This window comes from Pezoporus wallicus, unplaced genomic scaffold (assembly GCF_028554395.1).
Source record: "Pezoporus wallicus isolate ANWC-B61680 ecotype Strahan unplaced genomic scaffold, APGP_CSIRO_Pwel_v1 contig_11133, whole genome shotgun sequence".
Classification (NCBI taxonomy): domain Eukaryota; kingdom Metazoa; phylum Chordata; class Aves; order Psittaciformes; family Psittacidae; genus Pezoporus; species Pezoporus wallicus.
This window is the reverse complement of record NW_026636583.1, coordinates 1,485,852-1,505,475: the sequence shown is the minus strand read 5'-3', so window position 1 is coordinate 1,505,475 and position 19,624 is coordinate 1,485,852. Positions and strand designations below refer to the sequence as shown.

Genomic DNA, 19,624 nt, shown 5'->3' with positions numbered 1-19,624 from the left:
CTTGGCACCCAAAAGGGGTCTAAGCTGGATCTATTTGAAAGGGTTTTGCTAGGTCAGTCTCAAACCACACCACCTCACACCCCTGTAGCCCTGGCTATGTTGCCCAGCTCAGTAACATAGACTTGGCCTAATTTCAAGGGAACTAAGAGATTTGGGAAATTCTTCTCTGGTTACTAAGGGAATTGTCATTTAAACCTTTCCTCCTCTAGTGACATTGCTCTTCTGTGAATAGTGGAGAAGGGAAGCATTGTTCCTACTTCTGTACAATTAAAACCAATGAAATTGGCAGAGAGGACATGAAAAATAGCAGAGCTAAGGATAATGAGGGATTTGCAGTTTTCCAACACTGCCGTTGCCTGGCTTGCAGGGAAGACAAGTGGGGCAAGCAAATTCCCACTTCACTGTAGAACCTTCACAGGGGTTGCTGTGCTGCCAGCTTCTCCCTGGCATTCACTCCCAAGTCATTCCTCAGCTCCCTTCCTTCTGCCCATCACTGAGGGGCTTTGTTTGCCTGGTTCTCATGTGAAGTCACAGCATGGTGGTGATGCCCAGAGAGGCTGAGGGAGCCCCTCTGGTTTCTCTGGAATCTTTTGTTAGCTCTGCTTCAAGTCTCATGTTAGCTGAAGCTCCTCTTTGGCACACTTGCCCATCCCAGAAGAGAGGTCTGCAAAGGCGGAGATTCCCCCCAGGCAATCCATAGCTGTACACTCATTCCTCTGTTCTCTCACTGATTTTTGTGTTATACCATGACATGCACCGACTTCTCCTTTCGTTTCCTTTCAACTTTCTGGCCATGTTTGTTTGTTTATTTGAGTTCTGATTTTTTTTCAGTTGATTTCATTGGTGGATTTGATCCATTTCCTCTCTACCATGTCAATGAAAAACCCACCAACCTTTTGTTCAAGCAGACATACCTGTAAGTATCACCTCCTGTGCTTCCGTGCCTCTTAGTTTGATGGCTCAATGGTGCTACAGGCTTGGGGTTTTTCCTCCTTGCAGGTTGATTTCTCCAGCAGGCTTTTCAGGCATGGAAGGAATGACCAATTGGACACCAGAAGGGGTGAAAATGCCTCTGCTGAGCCCCAGGTTGCCAGGGTGAAGCTGGTGTTTCTGCACTTGGCTTGTGGCAGTGGTGTTTGATAGGAAAGCAGTGAGAACAACTATAGGATGTTATTGCATACAAACTACCAGATGCCTTTTCCTTGAAGAAAGCTAAGAGAGGCTTTTCAGCAGTGAATGGTGCCTGAGCAGGTAAAGGAGCTGTAAGGAAGGAAGAGTCAGCCTCAGTAGATGCTGAAAGTAATCCATAGCAATAGCAGAACGTGATTTTCAGTCTCAGTGTTAAACCGGAGTCTGGCAGACAGAAAAGATCTTTACTGGGGTAAAATCTATGCACCGTCTAGTTATTTAGGCTGTATTTAAGCTCTCTGCACAGTCATAACTGAACTCAGACCTATACATCCATGCAATTTTGATCACTTGCCCTCTTTTTTGTCATCCTCCCGTAATCTCATGGCAGCACCACAGACTTTGACTGTCTTGAGTACAAGATCTCCCAGTATCTGCCTGTGCTTCCAGGGAACATGTGGGGTACAAAGCTGATACACACCAGTGAACTGAATTAAACAGAGCATTAGATGGTCTGTATGCAGGGTGCCTCAGATATACTTTTTGTTTAAATTCGGTTGCCCACAAGAACAGAGGGTTCCATGTGTGGGGCACAATTCCCTACAAATTCAGGTGAGATCAGGAAGTCGAAAGGGGAATTGTCTGCAGCAGAGATTCAGCGCTGAATTCCACCTTTTGCCCTCCAATAATCCCTCCCCCTGCTGAAGACACAAGATCTCACTTTCACACTGTCCACTTCAGAGCTGGTTCTTTAGGACATTCTCAAACATAAAGGTCAGCATTACCTGTCTAAAGCGGTATTCAATCTGCTGTGTTGATACTCTTTACCTGCAAGAATGCGGTTGAGCATGCAAGCATTTTTAAAGCAGCTGCTAAAGGAGGTTGTTTTGGGGCAATAATGTTACCAGAGTCCTGCCAAAAAGAAGGATATAAGGACATGGGAGAAAAGTGGGGCTCAGGGAAGAAAAACTGTCCTCAAATAGATCTGTAGATGTGTCCCTCTAACACCTAATGGACTCACTCCCCAGTTTGTCACTGCAGCACAAGAGGAGCACAGCTTTTGCAAAGCAGTTAAATTCCCTGTAACTTTGGGGGTTCTATAGCATTATGCTACAGGAGACTAAAGATTTATTTCCCTCTCGTTTTGTCACAGTGGGATAGAATTTTCCATAGCCTGCAGAAGCTGTGGAGTTAGAAGCAGCTCCCTGATTTATTAACGTAATGTAGCAGCATGCTGAAGAACCATCACACTTATATAGCATGGGGTTTGAGCTGCTGCTTCCTTAAAATGACCCATTCTGGTGTGAAAGAAGCTGGTACTTAATGAACGAAGATTTCTCTATGGAGAGGCTGTAATAGGAACAGAAACTATCAACATGAAACTTCAAAGGTCTCAGTAAGACTGTAAGACACTAAAGTACACGAGTGATTGTGTTGTTCTTCAGACCATCACTTATCTACTGGCAGCCTCTGCCAGCACAATGTCATATTTCTTCCTGGCTAACAGGAGGTGAAAGCAGCTGCTGAGCAGCAGATAAGGTGACCCTCTATAAATCTCACAGCAGTCAAAGAGCAACTTTGGTGTATTTATTTCAGCCCAGCTCTTGCCTTTCTTCCACGTGTATGAATGGGAGTGAGAGGAGGATTTTGAACGCACAATGCCACCGAGTTTTGCAGTGCGGGGCATTGAGGTCAAGCTTCAATTTATCAAAGAGCTCTAGCTCACGAATCTGGGCTTTGTGGTTTGAATTCCTTCTCGTTGAGGGAAATATGAATAAACCCAAATCTGTTCTGCAGCTACTAACTTGGAGCTCACTGCAATCACTGACTTTCATTTTAGGATGGCATCACCCACTGTGCAGTCAGCTGCTCTCCCAGTGACGCACTTGCCTTGCTGCCACAACAACAGGATCACTTTCCTTCATTCCCTAATGGAATTATCCTATCACTCCAGTTTTATCTGTCCTTCTTGATGAGAGCATGCCCTCCCTCTCCTTGCAATGTGCCCTATCCCTTGTCCTGGCTTACATTTTTCCCTAGTCTCTCCAACAATATGGATGTTCCTAGATCTAAAAGCCTCACAGAGGACACTGATCTAAACCCATGAACACAGCTTAAGACCAAGACCACTCTCCATAACTTCTGGATCAAGCACACAACCTATGAGTGAGAGAACTTTTAATATACTGTGGCAGTTCAAAGATACTAAAGGGAAACTGCTGCGTTCCTACTTCAGTGGTTATCAGCTCCTAAACTCAGTATTCAAAATGTACACCCCATTTCTGGCCTCCAGCTTCCATCTGCTGCACTGAAAGAGGTTTTAAAATACCTGTGCTACTCCTACCAGGAGGAGAAAAACATGTCCCCAAACTCCTACTGATAACTGGATTGTGGGCTGGAAGTACCTATTATCTCCCAGTTTTACCATGGTAATCCACTGACCTCCTTGATTTCAGTTGCAAGGCTCCAGCTGGTGGAAAACCTCAAGAATTACAAAGTCAGGTGGTGGTTTTCCTTTGCTAAAAGCCAGCCACAACAAAAATCAACCAACAGGTTTGTAGTGTTGTTGCAACGGCATGATTTAGATGTCCTTCATCACCATTAGCACCTCCAGCACTCATACAGCAACAACAGTGTTTATACATACTGTTATTTCTATTGTAAATTCCACAACTGCTTCTGTTCTACATTTCATTGACTCCAGAGGGTTTGGTTGTGACAGTTCCTATTTAAGTCACAAGGTCAAATAACAGAGACTCGAAATTATCAGCAAAAAAAATTGCTCTGCAAGTTTTACCATGTAATAGAATTACCTTAATCTCAGTGCTGCTGCCCAGCCAAGGCACTGCAGTAATCATTTACTAATAATGCATTAGGAATCTTGATAGAAGCTACGTTAAAGTCTTCACTGCATGAGTTTCTGGGTCAAAGCGCGGGCTAAAGGATAATAAATCACACCTTGCAAGCCAAAAGTACTCTCCTGAGGCCAAAAGAGAATGTTTCCAATGAGTTCTCAGGAAGGAAAGGCTGAGCTCTTACCCCTCCCTTAGCTAAAGCTCAAGTTCAGGCCCTGACTGCTTGCATCACTGCCTCTCTTAGGCTACACAGGACAGGCTATCAGCTTTGGGTTGCTTTTCTTCACCTGCACTAGAAGAATCGACAGGTTTCTACATCATTTGAGGGGAGGAAGCTTTTCTTGTATTCAGAACTGTGGAAGGGTTAACCAAGAAAACTTTGAAGTGTCTGACTAAAGCTGTTATCTCCCAGTATCCAGCAGGTACTTGCCAAGATAGAAGAAGGCCCAGAACATCAAGATCATTTGTCAGCACTTCCTGCCTCCTGCATCCATTCAGCCTTTTGACATCATTCTCTGATTGGTTTCAGAGAGAAGCCCTGTGCAATCTCAATTATTAAGCAGAATAGCCCCAAAGCATGATTCTGTACGTGATTTAGTGCTAAATCAAGAACCTGCCAGATGACAGGAGGTAGTCTCTGTTTATTTAAGAGGTAGAGATGAGCAATAGCTCTTCCTGCTGTTTAAGACTCTCTATAAGGCCAAGCAGTGAACTGCACAGTTGTGAGGCTCCAGTCCGTAACACTCGGACCCAACACCTCAAATACTACATTAATGGCTTAAAAGCTTTGAATTTAGTTGCATAGCCAGATTTCACCAACTTCCCTTTCCTCAGATCTGCCAGTGGAAAGGGCAAGATGGTAACAAAGGGTGTGACTTTTATCAGCTGTAGACTTCAGTATTGACAGGGCAGCAACAGGAGATGTGGGTTAATTCAATGATCTCAGGCTCCAGTTGGCAATTGCTCACTTTAATACTCCCTGATCAATTCTGTTGTGGGGCAGTCTGGTAGCCATAGGCAGCATTAAAGGAATACACCCCATACAACAGGGATCTAGTTATGGATTAAAAGTAGGCTCTTCAATAGACCAAAGAACAGGCAGACAAATAACATTCTTACATTCAAAATCCAGTCTGAAACACTAGGGGAGAGAAAGGGGGACCTCCTTTAGGATTAGTTTTCCTCCACTCCTTGTGAACTTTGATGATTAGAATACTTTACAAAGGAAACTTATACCTGAATAGGAAAAATCCAGCCTGCTTGAGGAGAGAAAACACACAAAGTGATTCTGATTTTCTTTCTAGGTAGACATTTGCCCAAACAAACAATTTGCTGAATACCAACATGAGTTTGCAAACTCTTTTGACCAACCTGAAGCTGCATCTTTAAGAGGTGATGTTTCAGCTGAAAACATTCACTCATCTTCACTGCTGGCTACAGAAGTAGATCTACTCATACTGCTGCACCTACACAAGAAGCATTACCACTGCAACTCCAAGCAGCTGCTTGATTCTAGAGACAAACCATAGCTTTTAAAATTCCTAACCAAATTTTAGGTAGCTCTGAATGCTGAGGGTACATACATCTAACACTTTAGCTCCTATCTATTCCTTAGTCTAACTGCAGTACATTCAGGTCTGGTGTAGCATTCTTCCCAGACTTGAAGAGTACTTAACCACATTACTTCTGAGCTCTCAATCCTACTCCTCATCTGTAGTCGATCATATTTAAAATCAAGACAGGAAAAAAGTGTCTTAATTATTTTGACACCATTTCTATGGCCTTAAGTAATCAACTTAGTACTTGCTCCATACTGATTCCCCATCTTCACTTTTTTCCCTTCCCTACAGGCCTGCGTAAGTAAAGAGGATCCAGAGGATGGATAAACCTTGCACTCCAAAGGTGCTGCAGGAAACAATGCCCTGTGGCCTGGATCTTTGGCAGAGGAAATGCAGGATGGTGAACTCCATTCGTTTTCCTTGTCTTCTTTCCAACTGCAATGAATGTACATTGAAGAATGGCCATGAGGTTGGGGCTTAATTCTCCAAGTGCCCTGATGAACCATTCCTACCATAGTCTGGTGGTACCAGCTGACAAACAGCACAGGCCTGAAGACCTCTAGCAGAACATGTTCACCAAGAGCCTCTCTCAAGAGATACAGGTGGAGTTGGAGCTGCTTCCTTGTGCCATGGATCCATAAAGGAGGAAGCACTGCATAATACCCTGGGACATTTCATATGTTCTGTAGTTAGTTTCTTCCCCTTGTTCTGAAAAGAGCCTAAAACCCCTAACACAACTTCATGTTCTCCCTGCCTGGCTAGAACTAGGTGGGGGCTATTTACATTTGAGTTCTTTAGGCTTTTTGGGGTTTAAGTTATAGATGAGAACTCTTCCCTTCTCCCCTGCCCCACCCAGGACTCTCTTCCTCATTCTCTATTCTTTAGACATGGTCAGCACCTTAGCAGTAGGTATTTGTCCTGGATTCCAGTGTTCAGTGACTTAACTCCTATAATGCTGAACAGCTAAAAACTAGTACAACCACCAAATCTTTACTCAGCATGGAGCTTCGCCCCATTTCAACATGCCAAGCCATTCTCAGAGCAACTGTAACGTACTCTGGGTCTGCTCATCTACATAAAATTAACACTGGCATAGCCATATACACAGCTGAAGCCTGCTGCAGGACACTGGAAGAGGCCTAGTTCTTCATGGATCATAGATTTTTGTACCTGCCTTCTTCACCAAGCAGCCGCTCTTATTCCAGGCACAAGACTGGCACCATCCTGATGGGTTTTCTTGTGACAGGATAATTTTGAGGGGAGGGAATGGGCTGAGGGAAAGGGGGAATATAAGTGTAATTAAGTTGCATTAATGAGCTGCAGCAATTAATAAAACAATAAACAATGCAGTTTTGTTAGCTCCATCTCCCAGCATGCAAGGCATCAAGCAGAGACTGAGCACTTGTCACCATCTGTGGCATTCTTTGGCTGGTACATTCCAAGTACCATTGTAATTCTTTGTCGTGCCTGATCTATTTGAGATTGCTTGGCATGAGTGGTGCTTTTCAGAAGAGCTAGGGAGAGGAGTGATAAGAGAATTAAAAGAAATAAAACCATTAAGTACTAAGGTGAAGATGCACCTTTCTTGCAAAATGAGCCCTGGAAGCAAAATCCTCTTTTATAAACCCAAGAGTAGAAGCACTGAGAGAACTGTTTTTGCTCATGTGCAAGTTTCCTTCCAGATACCCACTGCAACCATGACATCCTGAGTTCTAATCAGGTGAAGCTGCAAGTAATTATCTCTTCTGGAGGTATTTTTCCTTCCTTCAGACAGTAGAAGCAATAGATTTTGTTGCTGTGACAAACTTCCTCCTGGCCTGCTTGTGCCAGACCTACCCTAAGTGCTGTGAGGTCATGCGATGACCCTGTTCTGGGAAGGGAGAGACTCACATCTCCAGTGTGCTATGAGGACAAGGAGCAGCCGAAGGCTTGCTCCGGGGGTTCCCTTATCTCGATGTTCGGAGTGCCCTCTATTGGGGATAGGCAGCACTTGAGATACTTCTAGCCAAAAACACATTTCTGAGGGGAAATCTTCTCATAGAAAAAGGCTCCATCCTTCCAGATGTGGAAAAGTCACAATTTTCAAAAGTGTTATATGAAAGAATCACCAGAAACAGCTGGTACATTCAAAGCCTTGGAGCCCTGGTGATGCTCAGGCAAGATTCCAGCCACACTGAGCTAAATATTAGGAGGAAATAACACTACTCCAACACTGAGCTGGTTTTGTTTTCCCTTATCAGATTAGCACCTCTGCTTAAACTGTTTTTGTTATTTAGAGGCAAAATAAAGCCAGTGAGAGCATACACCCAGGCACAATACCTAGTCTGGCACAGTGATGCCATTCTGTTTGCTATGAAAGCTGCTGCCTGGCAAAGACTCACAAATTAATTCCTCCAAGAGTTGGAGAGTTCAATTTCTCTCCTCTTTGCCAAGAGCTGCGTTAATATTGCCTTCTTTTGAAGGCAAGATATGTCCTTCCACATAGCCCAAGGATAACTAACACCTTAAAGGTACTCAGCAACAAGCCTATAACCCTGTTGGGTATCCAGGCCTGGAACAAAAGAGAAGGAATTCAAGAGGCAGTGTTCCAGTCTCCATAGTTGTGTTTAAGAGCTATGTACCAAAAGTCTGCATGGAGTTCAGATGCAGAATTATTCCCCACTTATACAGTTTCATGTACTCCTGCACCCTTACACCTTCTTTTGCACTTCAGGTAACCTGGAGGACCCAGATGCTGCCTTGTGAAATCCATAAGAAGCTAATGGATGGTAGGAATAGTTCTCTCACTCATGCCCATCTAATACTGAAGGACAGGAGCAATCTACAACTTGATGCTGCTGTAACATTTCAGGACACCATCACACTCCCTCCCCAGTAGGGCATTATGTTAAAATCAGATACTCAGAGCTCTGAGAAACAAAAGAACAACTTTATTCCATGAAACAGTTAATTTTAAAAACCTTATTTCTTTTCCCCTGAAGTTAAACTATAAATTGACAAAACTTCCTCTTTTTGATTATATGATAGAATGTTCTATTTCAAACAAGAATTATCAGTTTAGCCAGCAACTAGATGTCCTAAAAAGGTAAGTTTCCACAGTTACCTTCTATAAGAATAGTACCCACCAGACAGGAAAGAGCTCCAAGAAGCTCCCAGGAGATCATCTGGTGACCCTGACCATCAAAGAGGCTGTCATCTTCTGTCTGGGGCAGTCAGCTGAGAGTAAAGAGGTTGAAAAGGCCAGGCTTTTCACTTACAGTTACACAGATTTGAGTATTACTGAAGCATTCTGTCAACTATTGACAGTTCAACAAGGGGGGGAAGACAGCAAAGAGCTCAGAAGGAAAAGCTAAATTCTCCTTCCCACACAATACATGGATACTAGAATACTCATGAGCAATGGAACACATTTTGTATAAAGGTGCAGCTGTTTGACTCAGACTGACTGAAGGAAGCCACCAAAGCTAGCAAAATAACCTCTGAACGACTGCTTAAGTGAATGAAAGAGAACCAGAGTCTACTGAAAACAGCCTTTGATTTCAACACAGAGCAGGGATTCATGTGAGAATGCAAGAATTTGGAGAAGGAGAATCCAACAACAAAAGCTTCTTTTTGGAAGACAAATGGAACCAGCAGAGTTTTTCTGGAGCAGTCCTACAACAGGATTAGCACAACTACAGCAAATGAGCAGCTCTTACTAGAAACACTGTGCACACATAGGAGGCACATTTGGTAATGTTTTACACTTATGCCAATCTACCCTGCAAATAGGATTGCTCCAGCATCAAACTATTTGCTTAGTTCCTTCCTCTGCTACATTATGAATGGGTCATATGGACTTCTCTTTCCCCTTTGGTACATCATGGTTCAGGACATGAAAGTCCTCACTCTATCCTGGATGACTGCTCTGCAGATAGGACACAACCTCAGATTGAAGGCACATTCCCTACATGCTACCAGATGGCCACAAGGAACAAACACAACTGAGACATCTCTGTCCAGGCACACTTTGCACATCCTCTCCTCTCGCAGGCGTTGGAGCTGTTCTTCCATGCTCGGCCGAGACTCATCTTTCCCCAAAAAAAGAAAGAAAAGCCCAAGTTTTAGTATTTTAACAGCCCCAAAGGGACTGTCCTGACATCTTAGGCAGTCATGCTGCAAGTGGCTCAGCACTTCATTCAGAGACTGACTTAAGATGGCAGAAGTACCTCTCACACAAGCTTTGTTTAAGCTGTAAAGCTACAGCTATTCTAGAGTCTGCTTTACCTACACATGATCTGTCCCTGCTCAGTCCAGCAATATGTTTTACCACTGTGTGTAAATTATCCTAAATTACCCTGATAAACTTAAGTTTTAATATGACTTTCCATCACAGTGGAACTCTAAACCCTGAATAAGGGTCTCTGCTCAGTTACCATTCAAGTTCACACACATTTCCCTTCAGCATTAAAACCAAATATAATGATCACTAATACCACTGTTAGAAAACCCATCCCAGTTGTGCCTAGGCTCAATTTCACCACCACTGTCAGCCCAGTGCACCTGATTCTCTCTGTTGCACAGACTGCATTTCTTCTCTTGAACTTGATGCTGCAGCCTCCCCCTGCGCAGCACCTGTATAACAAGGAAAGAAGATGTCAGTGCTGTTTACAAAGAGGAAATACTCTTGACTTCAGTAGCCCCTTTACTCTGTTAACTTCACACAGAGCCTGGTGAAGATGTTCTCTGTGGTGCTTCCATCACTATGCACACTTAACCTCCCTACCAAGACATGTCCACATCCCATTGTTTCCTCAAAGTTGGTTTATCTGTCAGACAGCAGGAGCCATCAGCTGCTCATTACTGCTCCAGTGCTACTATTTAATCCCAATTCTAGTTTGTGGAAATTTGTCTGGGGGTTTATTTTTCCTTTGGCTAAAGAAATAGCAGACCACAATAGAGACAGGAGCTTTGCAAAGCAGACTTTCTACCAGAGAAAGCCTGTGTGCAACTGCATCTTCAAATAAACTTCACTTGGCTGACTCCACAACACAGGCAAGACAGACACAGATAAGGAGAATATATACTATTTAAACAAATATTGCTATTTTTGATTAAGTCACTGATTCAGTTTTAAATAGGCTTGGGATACTTATCCAGGAGGTCTTGCTTCAGCCAATTGCATCAGGTGTGAAATTGCACACAAGCCTCCTCTCTTGTCTGCTACAGCAAGCCTAAGGGCAGCAGAAAACATTGAGGCTATCTATACCATAGCCCACTGCAGGCAGATATAGTTACTGATAACTCCAGTAATCACAGCTCCCTCAGGTTTCTTTAAAGCAGAACCTCATTCCCAGCCTCTCAAACAAAGGCAGGCCTTTACTCTTAATTCCAGTTTAGGAAGAGAGGAGGCAGACCCACAAGACACACAAGGTGAAGTGAAATAGAGGTTAAGCACCCCCCAGGTATGTGGGTATGACGCATACCTCTGCTCTCTGCACTGCTGCTCTCCCTGACTGCCTGAAGCACATCAGCAATCAGCTCAGACTCGGAGATGTAGGAAGCCCCAGTCATCACGCGTTTATTCTGTATCGCCTTACACACGCTTATGAGGTCAAAGCCCATCTCAATGACATGACACATTATGACAAACTCATCCAGGCAGTGAAGAGCCTGATTCATCAAGCTCCTCAGAGTTTCTGTAAAGCAGTGAACAGATACTTTACCAAAAAGGCTGAACTGTGGGGAAAAAGTAGCTGAAGCTTGAGGCTGTTTTAAATCAAATGGCATTAATATGATCTAGAACATTCCTCAAGCTATCTATATAGCTAGAGCAACATCCAGATTTAGTTTTTACTTCCAAACACAACTCACAAGAAAGTCAAAAGGAGTTTCAAAGGCAAGAGACTAGTTTTGGATGGTTTATTCCACTGTACCAATGAACCAAGTCTCCCGTGTTTAGCCCCTGTCTAGAAGCCTTATCTTTGTTTTCACATCCCAGAAGTCTCAAAGTTGCTTTCATGAAGATGAAGTGGAACATCCCAATTGAAGTATCTCCTACCTCATATCTGGCTCAACCATTCATCAGTAGAGACAAAAGCACAAAATTCAACTGTCAGTCCATTCAAAGGACTCAGTCTTAAGCTCATCCTCTTGGATAGGTTTTCAAGGGGATGAGGAATATCAGTTTTCCACAGTTATGGAAGCCAAATTTCACCTACTTCAATTCCCAGGAACAACTGATGAATGCAAATAATCCCCAGGATCAATACTTTCACAAACAACCAGACCCCAGCTGTTCCCTGGTCTCCTAACAAGGATGTTTAAAATGCTGTGGTGTGAAAGACTACAGATAGACACAACATCAAGAGCATGTACAAGTCGGGAAGGTTAGGCAAGCACCCAAAAATCATATGACTATCTAGAAAAAACATTGCTTGTCTTAGACTAAGAGGTCTCACAAGAACAAGCAGCTTTACTTTTGTGCTAGAGACCATTTCCTAAGAAATAAAGTGAAACAGCTTCTAGAACATCAAAACATCTTACAAACACCATGTATACAGAACACATGGGGGCGTGGGGGGAAGCGGGGTAGAAGCAGCAGGACTACAGCACACTGAACAGAAGACACCACCATGCCATTACAGCACTGACCTCGTGAAGCAGGTGGATTTTGTCCAGTCTGACCCCTGGAATCTCTCTGAAAATGATGATCACAAAAGCATGGGTTCAGAACTCCCCCTATTTACCAAATCCCCATATCCACTACACACAAAAGTCTTGACTCACTGGAACTTGGGTGTTAGAGAGGGACTCCTGAACACTGCTAACAAAGTCTCTCCCCCTTGACTGCAATAAGAATTCACACCTATAAGCAGAAAGATTGAAACACGTTAGTACAGTATATCTCAAGCAACAGGAGTTTGAATTTTAGAAGCAAAGGGCTCTATCAGGTTATGAGCAAGCTGCTATATTCATTTATGGTGGTGTATTATGGGTTTTCCCCACTCCATACATAAAGAGCAACAGTAAGAGGCTCATGATTTCCCCCCTTCTTATGAAAGAAGAAATCAGTGTGAAACACATGGCATATCTTTTGGTCTTGCAACAAGAGACATTGTCAGCCAAACCTGACTTACCCTGGAAACAATTTGGCATGCTCCCACCAAGGATCACTTTCAATCTGCCAGTTCCTCACACCTCCATTACAGTAAAAGCACCTCACTATACCACCTTGTCCTGAAAGAGACATTAAGAGATTATTTGACATCCGAGATGCTGTATGCTCTACTAGCCCTAGATGAGAGCCTGGGGAGACATTCAACACAAAACACAGGCTACTGGACAGAACAGATGAGCACATGACACTTCAACACTGTGCAAGTTGATAGGGCAGGAAATCTGATGAGAGTTTGAACTCCCAGAGCTGCAGCTGGTTGAGATGATTCTAGAGCTGGGTCACAAGCTAACAGGCAGCCTGCATGTGAGCCCCACAACTCCCATGTATGCATACAGCTATCCAATCCCTTCTTGCCTGCATTTAGAAATGTAATTAATTATACCTATACTCATTTTCTCACCACAATCTGCCATAACCAGCAGCAGGCATAGCCAGAAGCCATTAAAGCCACAGTTAAGCACTACCTACAAATGCCCTGCCTCGAGGGCAATGGAACAACAGCATTAGTAAAATCCACCGAGTTTGGGTCACAGACATGGTGTTCCAAACACTCCCATCTCAGATCAGTTTGGCTTAACCCAAGTGCTCAGTTCCAGAGTTCTCCTGCTCAAGTGACCACAGGGGAGTGCCATGTCACACTGCTGCTGTCTAATGAGCCCCCAGGGTCAGGCTTGTTGTGCTTCAACAAGAGTGCAAGGAGTCCAGGAGGAGGAGGCTGGTTTTTGCCAAGGCATCTTTAGTTTATGCACCCTGCCCGTCACTTCCTTCCACATCTCGGACTGATGCGTAAATACAAACAGATTCTTCTATACAGAAGTCACACAGAACTATCACTATATCAGCAGCTTTCAAAGAACTGAAGGGTTCCCCTAATATTTAATTACAATCAAGTATTAAATGTCCTGTAAATATTTCCTCCGACTGGTCAGTGCAAGGACAACCACTTCTACACATTATCTAAGCAGCAAAGCCTTCCCAAGGGTAAAAACAATGATATATTGATATTCAGATGCATATGATAAGTATTGCCTGTTTTCCTCATAAAAAAGGATCTTTGTTATTTCTATAAGTCCAGAGTCCTTACAGCCAGCGACAGCCAAACAGACTGACTACATTCAGGTTTAGGTTTTTAAGAGAAGGCTTCAGTTAAAGACAATGCTTACACAAAACATGCCAAGCGAGTGCTTCAAGTCCTTTTAGAAGTGCAAGTAACAAATAGGCTCAAAAACAACACTTTTTCTGCCAGTAAAGAACTGTTTAAAACATCCCACTTCTTCTACTCCCACTAGTTAGGGAATTGACTTATTAGTGGGCCCCTCAGTACCCAAACAGGAGTTAACATAGTAGTGAATTCTACACAGGCAACAAGTGAAGCAGCATAGGTTGAAGGAAGGACGGGCTTTCTAACTATGCTACACATACTTGCAAGTATTTGTATGAACAATAAAACACAGCAATACCTTTAAAAGTTAACTTGGATCAAAGTTGAACACATTTCCCCAGAGCACCTACCTGTGAAAAAGAATCCTGCTCTAGCTAGTGCCTGATAATGCATGGCAGGGTATCGTGGGCAGTTCTGAAATGTCAATAGTCTCGCCTCCTCTGTTACCATCGCTGGGTATTCTGGCTCATGGGGCACGGCTGCCTCTTCACTGTCCATCCCCTGCAATAGGCTGACGACCTGCCCATCCACAGTGTCAACGACTTCCTGAAGAGGAAGCATCTCTTGGTTCCCAACAGCCTCACCACGAATGAACTTACAGGATGGGAAGAATTTCCGGTGCTCTGCTGCTGGGCAATCACCAGGCGCCCAGTCCTTCAGAATACCACTACAGCAAAAACACCGTACTTCATCTCCTGGCCCAAGATAGAAAAAGCCAGCCTTGGCCAAATCTCGAGGGGATACAGGTGAGGTTGCTGGCCACCGCCGAAAAGTCCTCAGTCTTCTTGCTTCATTCCTCATGCTCCTTTTAAACAGATGGCAAGAAGGAGCCCTGGGGTCTGTCTCCTTTGCTGGTCTCCTGTCCTCCATGTTCTTGTTCTGAAAGAGAGGAGACAAGCCAGAGCTGTCAGCTGGATTCCCGGTGTCAGGCAACACTCATGCTGTGCTATTTGTTTCTCATCCCCATGCATATTCCAGAAAGCTCCTGGTCTTGACAAAGCTGAGCTTGTTTGGGAATTGCAGCCCAATGAGAGCTCTGGTGCTTCTGTACTTTGCTGCTGAACTTTTGCTGAGCCCTCACTAGTGTCTGAGGGGAAGAGACCAGAGGTTTCCGAGCCCCTCTGCCAGCTCACAGGGGAGATGCTTGCAGGAACAGAGAGGGCAGAACCTGTGCTTCCCACCCCCCCCCCCCCCCCCCCCAGCTGAGCCAATCCAATTTCTGGCACCTATCTGCATGATAAATCCCCAGCCCTTTGCTCTGCCTTTAACATTAGAAAGGCTTTGCCGCCCCCCCCCCCCCCCCCAGCCAATTTTAAGAAGACATGCCATAACAAAGCAGGAAACAGCCACACCCAAGCATCACATCTCAATGGTCAGCTTAAAGACAAGCACTACACAGAGTAGCAGTACATTTTTCATAATCTTGTGATCATTAAACAGTGAGTATATAGAAACAGCTCTATAGGGAAAGAAATTCTCCAGGATGCAATCTGAAATAATTCTGTTTAGTTTCTATGAGGAGGTGTCCTTAAATCAAGGATAAGACATTTCCTGCCTGTGCTGGTTCTGTTCAAGAGAGTGAATTAAAGAAGTTACTGACTGCAGTTATCCAGCTCTCATTCTACTCAAGGTAACAGCCAAGTAAACCAAGTTGTAACTACTGCTTCTAGTCCTTTCTAGGTCTGGTAAATACACTTTCACAAGGCCATACAATTACACAACAGTTAGGATCACTTTAACTAATGACTCCAAAGGAATTCCTCTGCAGTGAAGTCACTGCACATGTGATTAAGTGGTAGATGCAAACAAACCCAGTTTTTTAAGTATGGGCCCTGAAAAAAATCCCTTTACCACTCAACTCAATAGGTCAACTCACCCAAAGGAAGCACTAACTATGTACTGGCTATAGAGCTAAGTACTATAAGCACACAGACCCAAAATATCACACAGGCAAACATACATCTACACAAACAATATGTACACACTCTTAAGATGTTTTTCAAGGCTGGTACACCACATAATTAATAGGTAACTACCTATAACTAACTCTACAGAATAGGCACACTGTAAAAATCTATATAGCAACTACTCTGCAGTAATCACAGTCAGAGCTATTAAGCGGCTCTCAGGCCAGTAGCATCTCTGAAGTACTATTTCTCTTAGTTAAGTACTACAGTACATCTAGGGAAGGGGGAAAAAGCTCCCACAGCATTTTAGTTGCAAGGCCTGAAGCCAGGGTTACCAAATCCACCCTCTACAGGTACTACTACATGGTTAGCAAGATGTTAAAAAGTGAGCTTGTTCAACCACATGCCTCTCACACTAAAAGGCAGCAAGGAAAGGTTCATTAGCAACTAGAATTTCCTTCTATCATCAGAGCCACAGTAATAGGAATAGAAGACTCTAAAAGTTTCAGAAACCATGCTTTAATACACTAGTTACTCAAGAGCTATGGCAGTGGCACAGAAACATACAGAAAAGAAAGTCTGATACACAGCAGAATTTGCAAGCTAAGCAAGCTTAGGAACATGCAATATTTCAGCCTGCACTGCAGATTTTGCTCTCAGAACACAGAAGCAGAGAGACTTCATCAGGTACAGCTTCAGATCATTAGTGCTGCTCTCACAGGCCCTAATAAAACCAAAGCTGTTAAACTGTAACAACTACTGCTTTCCACCTCAGCAACTGAGTTCTTAGTCCCCTACCACTTATTAAATGGACATCAGAGCAAGCTTCACAGCAAAAACACAATGGAAGAAGTCTTCCAACTTAAAAGCTTAACACCTGAACCAAGTGTTCTTAAAGTAAGAAATGCAGCACAAGGGAAGGATATCTTTATGAAAAAACACATGATAGTTTGCTTGCAATGAAAGTATTCACATGCTCTATAGAACATGCATTAACTTGGCTAACAGAGCTCTCCAAACCAAACTAATAGTTTAAGCAGATACACTGCTTCTAGAAGCCAATATTCTTCTATAATCCATTACTCACACCTACATAGGAATACATCATCAAAGCACCACAAGAGCTAATACCAACAAATCCCTAAGATTAAGGCAATGAAAAAAAATGCTAAAAATATTTACCTGAAATATGCAAAAAATAAAGGCACAAAATGCTTCCAAGTAGCAAATCGCTTCCAAGCAGCAAACTGCTTCCAAGCTCTCCTCTCAACCAAAAGGCACTATTCCTCAAAGAAGCAGAACCTCCTCTAGAACACAAAGGAACCCAACTGACCCAGGGGCTATTTCTAGTGCTTCGTTTTCCCCAATTGGTTGGGGCTGTGCTGAAATTGTCCGTTGGCTGAGGAGCCCAGATGTCATCATTAGCAGTGGGGGTCACCAGGAAGTATCTTGGATCAATTCTGTTGCCTTCCTTTTGGGAAGAGGTGCTCTTTTGCAGCTTCATAACTTGAAATCATTCTATTCCTTTGTCTCCCTGGGGTCCCAATTTGGAATGAAGGATTTCAAGGTTAGATCTGAAAGTTGTAATTGCTTAAAAGTATGTTTTCCTTTACCACTTCTCTGCCTGAGAAGATTCATGCATCTTCTACATGCTTGACAAAAAACAAGTTTGCTTTGCTACTGTAAGAACACAGGTGGTTTGTGTTTGCAAGAAGTGATAAATAAGGGCTTTTCTTTAAAGCAAGAAGCTCCAGGGCTGGTTTCTCACAGACAAACCTGTATCAACGTTTTAATTAAAAACAAATACTGAAACTTGTTTAATTAACTCTGTTTTAACAGAAATCCCTGAGCAGCAGAGGGCAGTGCTCATATACAGAACTTGGTCTTGTAACAAATGAGTGTGGTTCTTTATTGCCTGTAATGAGTTTTTATATTTAATTGTCCATTATCTCCTGCTCCACAGATCCTGTGCTTTATAATGTTATATTGTTTTTTTCAGGAATGGATCTGAAAAATACAAGATACAGAGTTAAAATCTCTCTTATAGAGGCTGTTTGGGGTCTCTGCTGAGGGGTTCTTGTGAATCACCTCTTAGTAGATAAGAGTGATTGATAGTTCTGATCTTATGAAGCATTTTACAAGCAATACTGCTTATAACCATTTGGGAATCAGGAAGCATCAACCAGGAGCTCAGGACTGATGAGTAATGATGATCAACAGCACCATCATGATGCTCCTGCATGAGAAATGTAGTAACTTTGACATTGCTGAGCTCCTTTCAGTCATAACTAGAAACTAACACTAAATAGTGAGTTGAAACTCTAAGGAGAAAGGAATGTAAATGTTATTAATCAATGTTTGCTAATATCAGCATGATTCGGAAGGAAAGTGATCAATATATACAAGGAGTACAGCTGGGGGCAGCATTATAAAGAGCTTTAAAGGGTTGAAGTAACTGAAGTCCCTGGAAAAGCTCCAGCAGAGTTCAGCATCTCTAAGCTTGAGGCTCTACACAGCTGTAAGGGGATGAAGCTGCCGTGTGGTTTAGCTCAAGGAACACTATTATGCTTTCATCAATAAACTAAGAGTAAATAAAAAATTCCTGAGGAAAGGGGCTTTTATAACGGGGGGGGGGGGGATAAAAAAAAGGTGTCAGTTGGCATTATCGAAGAAGCGAAGAGGCTAGAAATGCAAATAAAGATGCCATAGCTTGCCACTGCTGCAACTGATGTGTAAGGGGATTGGATATCAAGGACACTTATGGCATTATTCCTGTTCCTACTTGCTCAGAACCACTGTCAGGACAAGGATCTGTCTTTGAGAATAAAACATTCAGGCCTGATGACAGAATTGCTCTCAGACTGCAACAGAGCAGACAAAATCATTACATCTGTAGCCACAGAAGTAGGTGACTGCTGCTGTTTCTCCATCTAAGGCCTTGCTTTTCCTCTTCTGGCTGCCTGTTCCTTGTCTGTTGTCCTTCATCTTCCTTCACGCTGACTGGCAGCAGCACAACGCCTGCACTCTGCAGCCTTGCTAAGAGCTGCTGGCACTGTCCTCTTCAACAATAAAACCTGTAAGAGTGCCTCCGTGAGAGCTGCCTTCAGTGCAGCCCTGAGGGAGCAGAGCACATCGCTCTCCACTGACACAAAACTCCAGGGCACCCATAAACTCATCCCTGTGGGCAGTGATCCAACCCAGTGAATAATGATGACACACTAAAAAGTGACTGGTCACACCAGAGATGAACACAGAGTCATTCCCTTAGGGCAAGGAAGCCTCATTTTGCTTTTTCATCCTGCTCAAGGTTTTTTTACTGCAAGGGATACTGCTGTACATCTAAACGGCTCTTCCCTACCTATCAACATTTTACTCCTTGTGCTTTGCTCAGTGGATTTGTCAATAACAGTGACAAATTTAACATATTAATAATGATTTATTGCTCCAACCATTGGCAATCATTAAATCAGGAAGCCTGAAAAACGTTGCTATGAAGTAAATACACATACTATTCATATATACTGCCAGAACTGATGCACAGGTGAGTAACAGATCTATGTTTTGTAAGGTGATGTCCTAAGGATTCAAATCTTTCAATCTCCTCCCCTAATTTTTTCTTCTGACCTCCATTACCACAGCATTTGGTTTATGTATTGTGATAGGAATAGCATTTGGTTGCCTTGTGGTGGTTTATGTATTGTAATAGGAACAGCTAAATGTAGCTGGCAACATGATTCATGAAAGCGCTTAAAATCAAATACTATTAATATACCAGCCCACAGGAGCAGAACACAGCACACATCAAAAGAAATATCTGCAAAGCATAGCAGATATGCAAAAAATCAATAGAAGAA

At 43.2% G+C, this 19,624-nt stretch overlaps 3 protein-coding genes across 6 annotated transcripts in view; 1 reads left to right on the top strand and 2 right to left on the bottom strand.

Annotated features, from left to right (window-relative positions):
- The window catches only part of NKAIN4 (sodium/potassium transporting ATPase interacting 4), a 47,712-nt gene extending 40,806 nt beyond the window's left edge, over nucleotides 1-6,906 (top strand). The window contains exons 6-8 of one of the 4 annotated variants that reach the window (XR_008971157.1): nucleotides 832-916; nucleotides 5,292-5,375; nucleotides 5,834-6,906. Coding sequence is in view for 2 of the 4 variants with exons in the window: in XM_057400900.1 (XP_057256883.1) it covers nucleotides 832-916; nucleotides 5,834-5,843 (95 nt within the window). In the remaining 2 variants the exon portion in view is untranslated. Of the gene's footprint in view, nucleotides 1-831; nucleotides 917-5,287; nucleotides 5,376-5,833 lie in introns of all 4 variants that reach the window. The other 3 variants (XR_008971158.1, XM_057400900.1, XM_057400901.1) reach the window with 3 other exon arrangements.
- ARFGAP1 (ADP ribosylation factor GTPase activating protein 1) overlaps nucleotides 1-19,624 on the bottom strand; it is a 282,268-nt gene that overhangs the window by 70,482 nt on the left and 192,162 nt on the right. The gene's annotated exons all lie outside the window — the stretch shown is intronic.
- BIRC7 (baculoviral IAP repeat containing 7) lies at nucleotides 9,381-14,742 on the bottom strand. The gene is made up of 7 exons (XM_057400903.1): nucleotides 14,214-14,742; nucleotides 12,661-12,760; nucleotides 12,311-12,389; nucleotides 12,176-12,221; nucleotides 11,008-11,220; nucleotides 10,085-10,156; nucleotides 9,381-9,612 (listed from the first exon to the last, which is right to left on the bottom strand). Exons 1-7 carry the CDS (start codon nucleotides 14,731-14,733, stop codon nucleotides 9,410-9,412), a joined length of 1,233 nt encoding a protein of 410 aa, XP_057256886.1. The 5' UTR covers nucleotides 14,734-14,742; the 3' UTR covers nucleotides 9,381-9,409.

Coding starts and splice junctions, on each gene's coding strand:
- BIRC7 (XM_057400903.1), bottom strand. CDS start 14,733: ATGGAGGACAGGAGACCAGCAAAGGAGACAGACCCCAGGGCTCCTTCT. Junction 12,761..14,213: donor AGCAGGATTCTTTTTCACAG/GTAGGTGCTCTG, acceptor TGTCTCTTTCAG/GACAAGGTGGTATAGTGAGG. Junction 12,390..12,660: donor CATGCCAAATTGTTTCCAGG/GTAAGTCAGGTT, acceptor TTCTGCTTATAG/GTGTGAATTCTTATTGCAGT.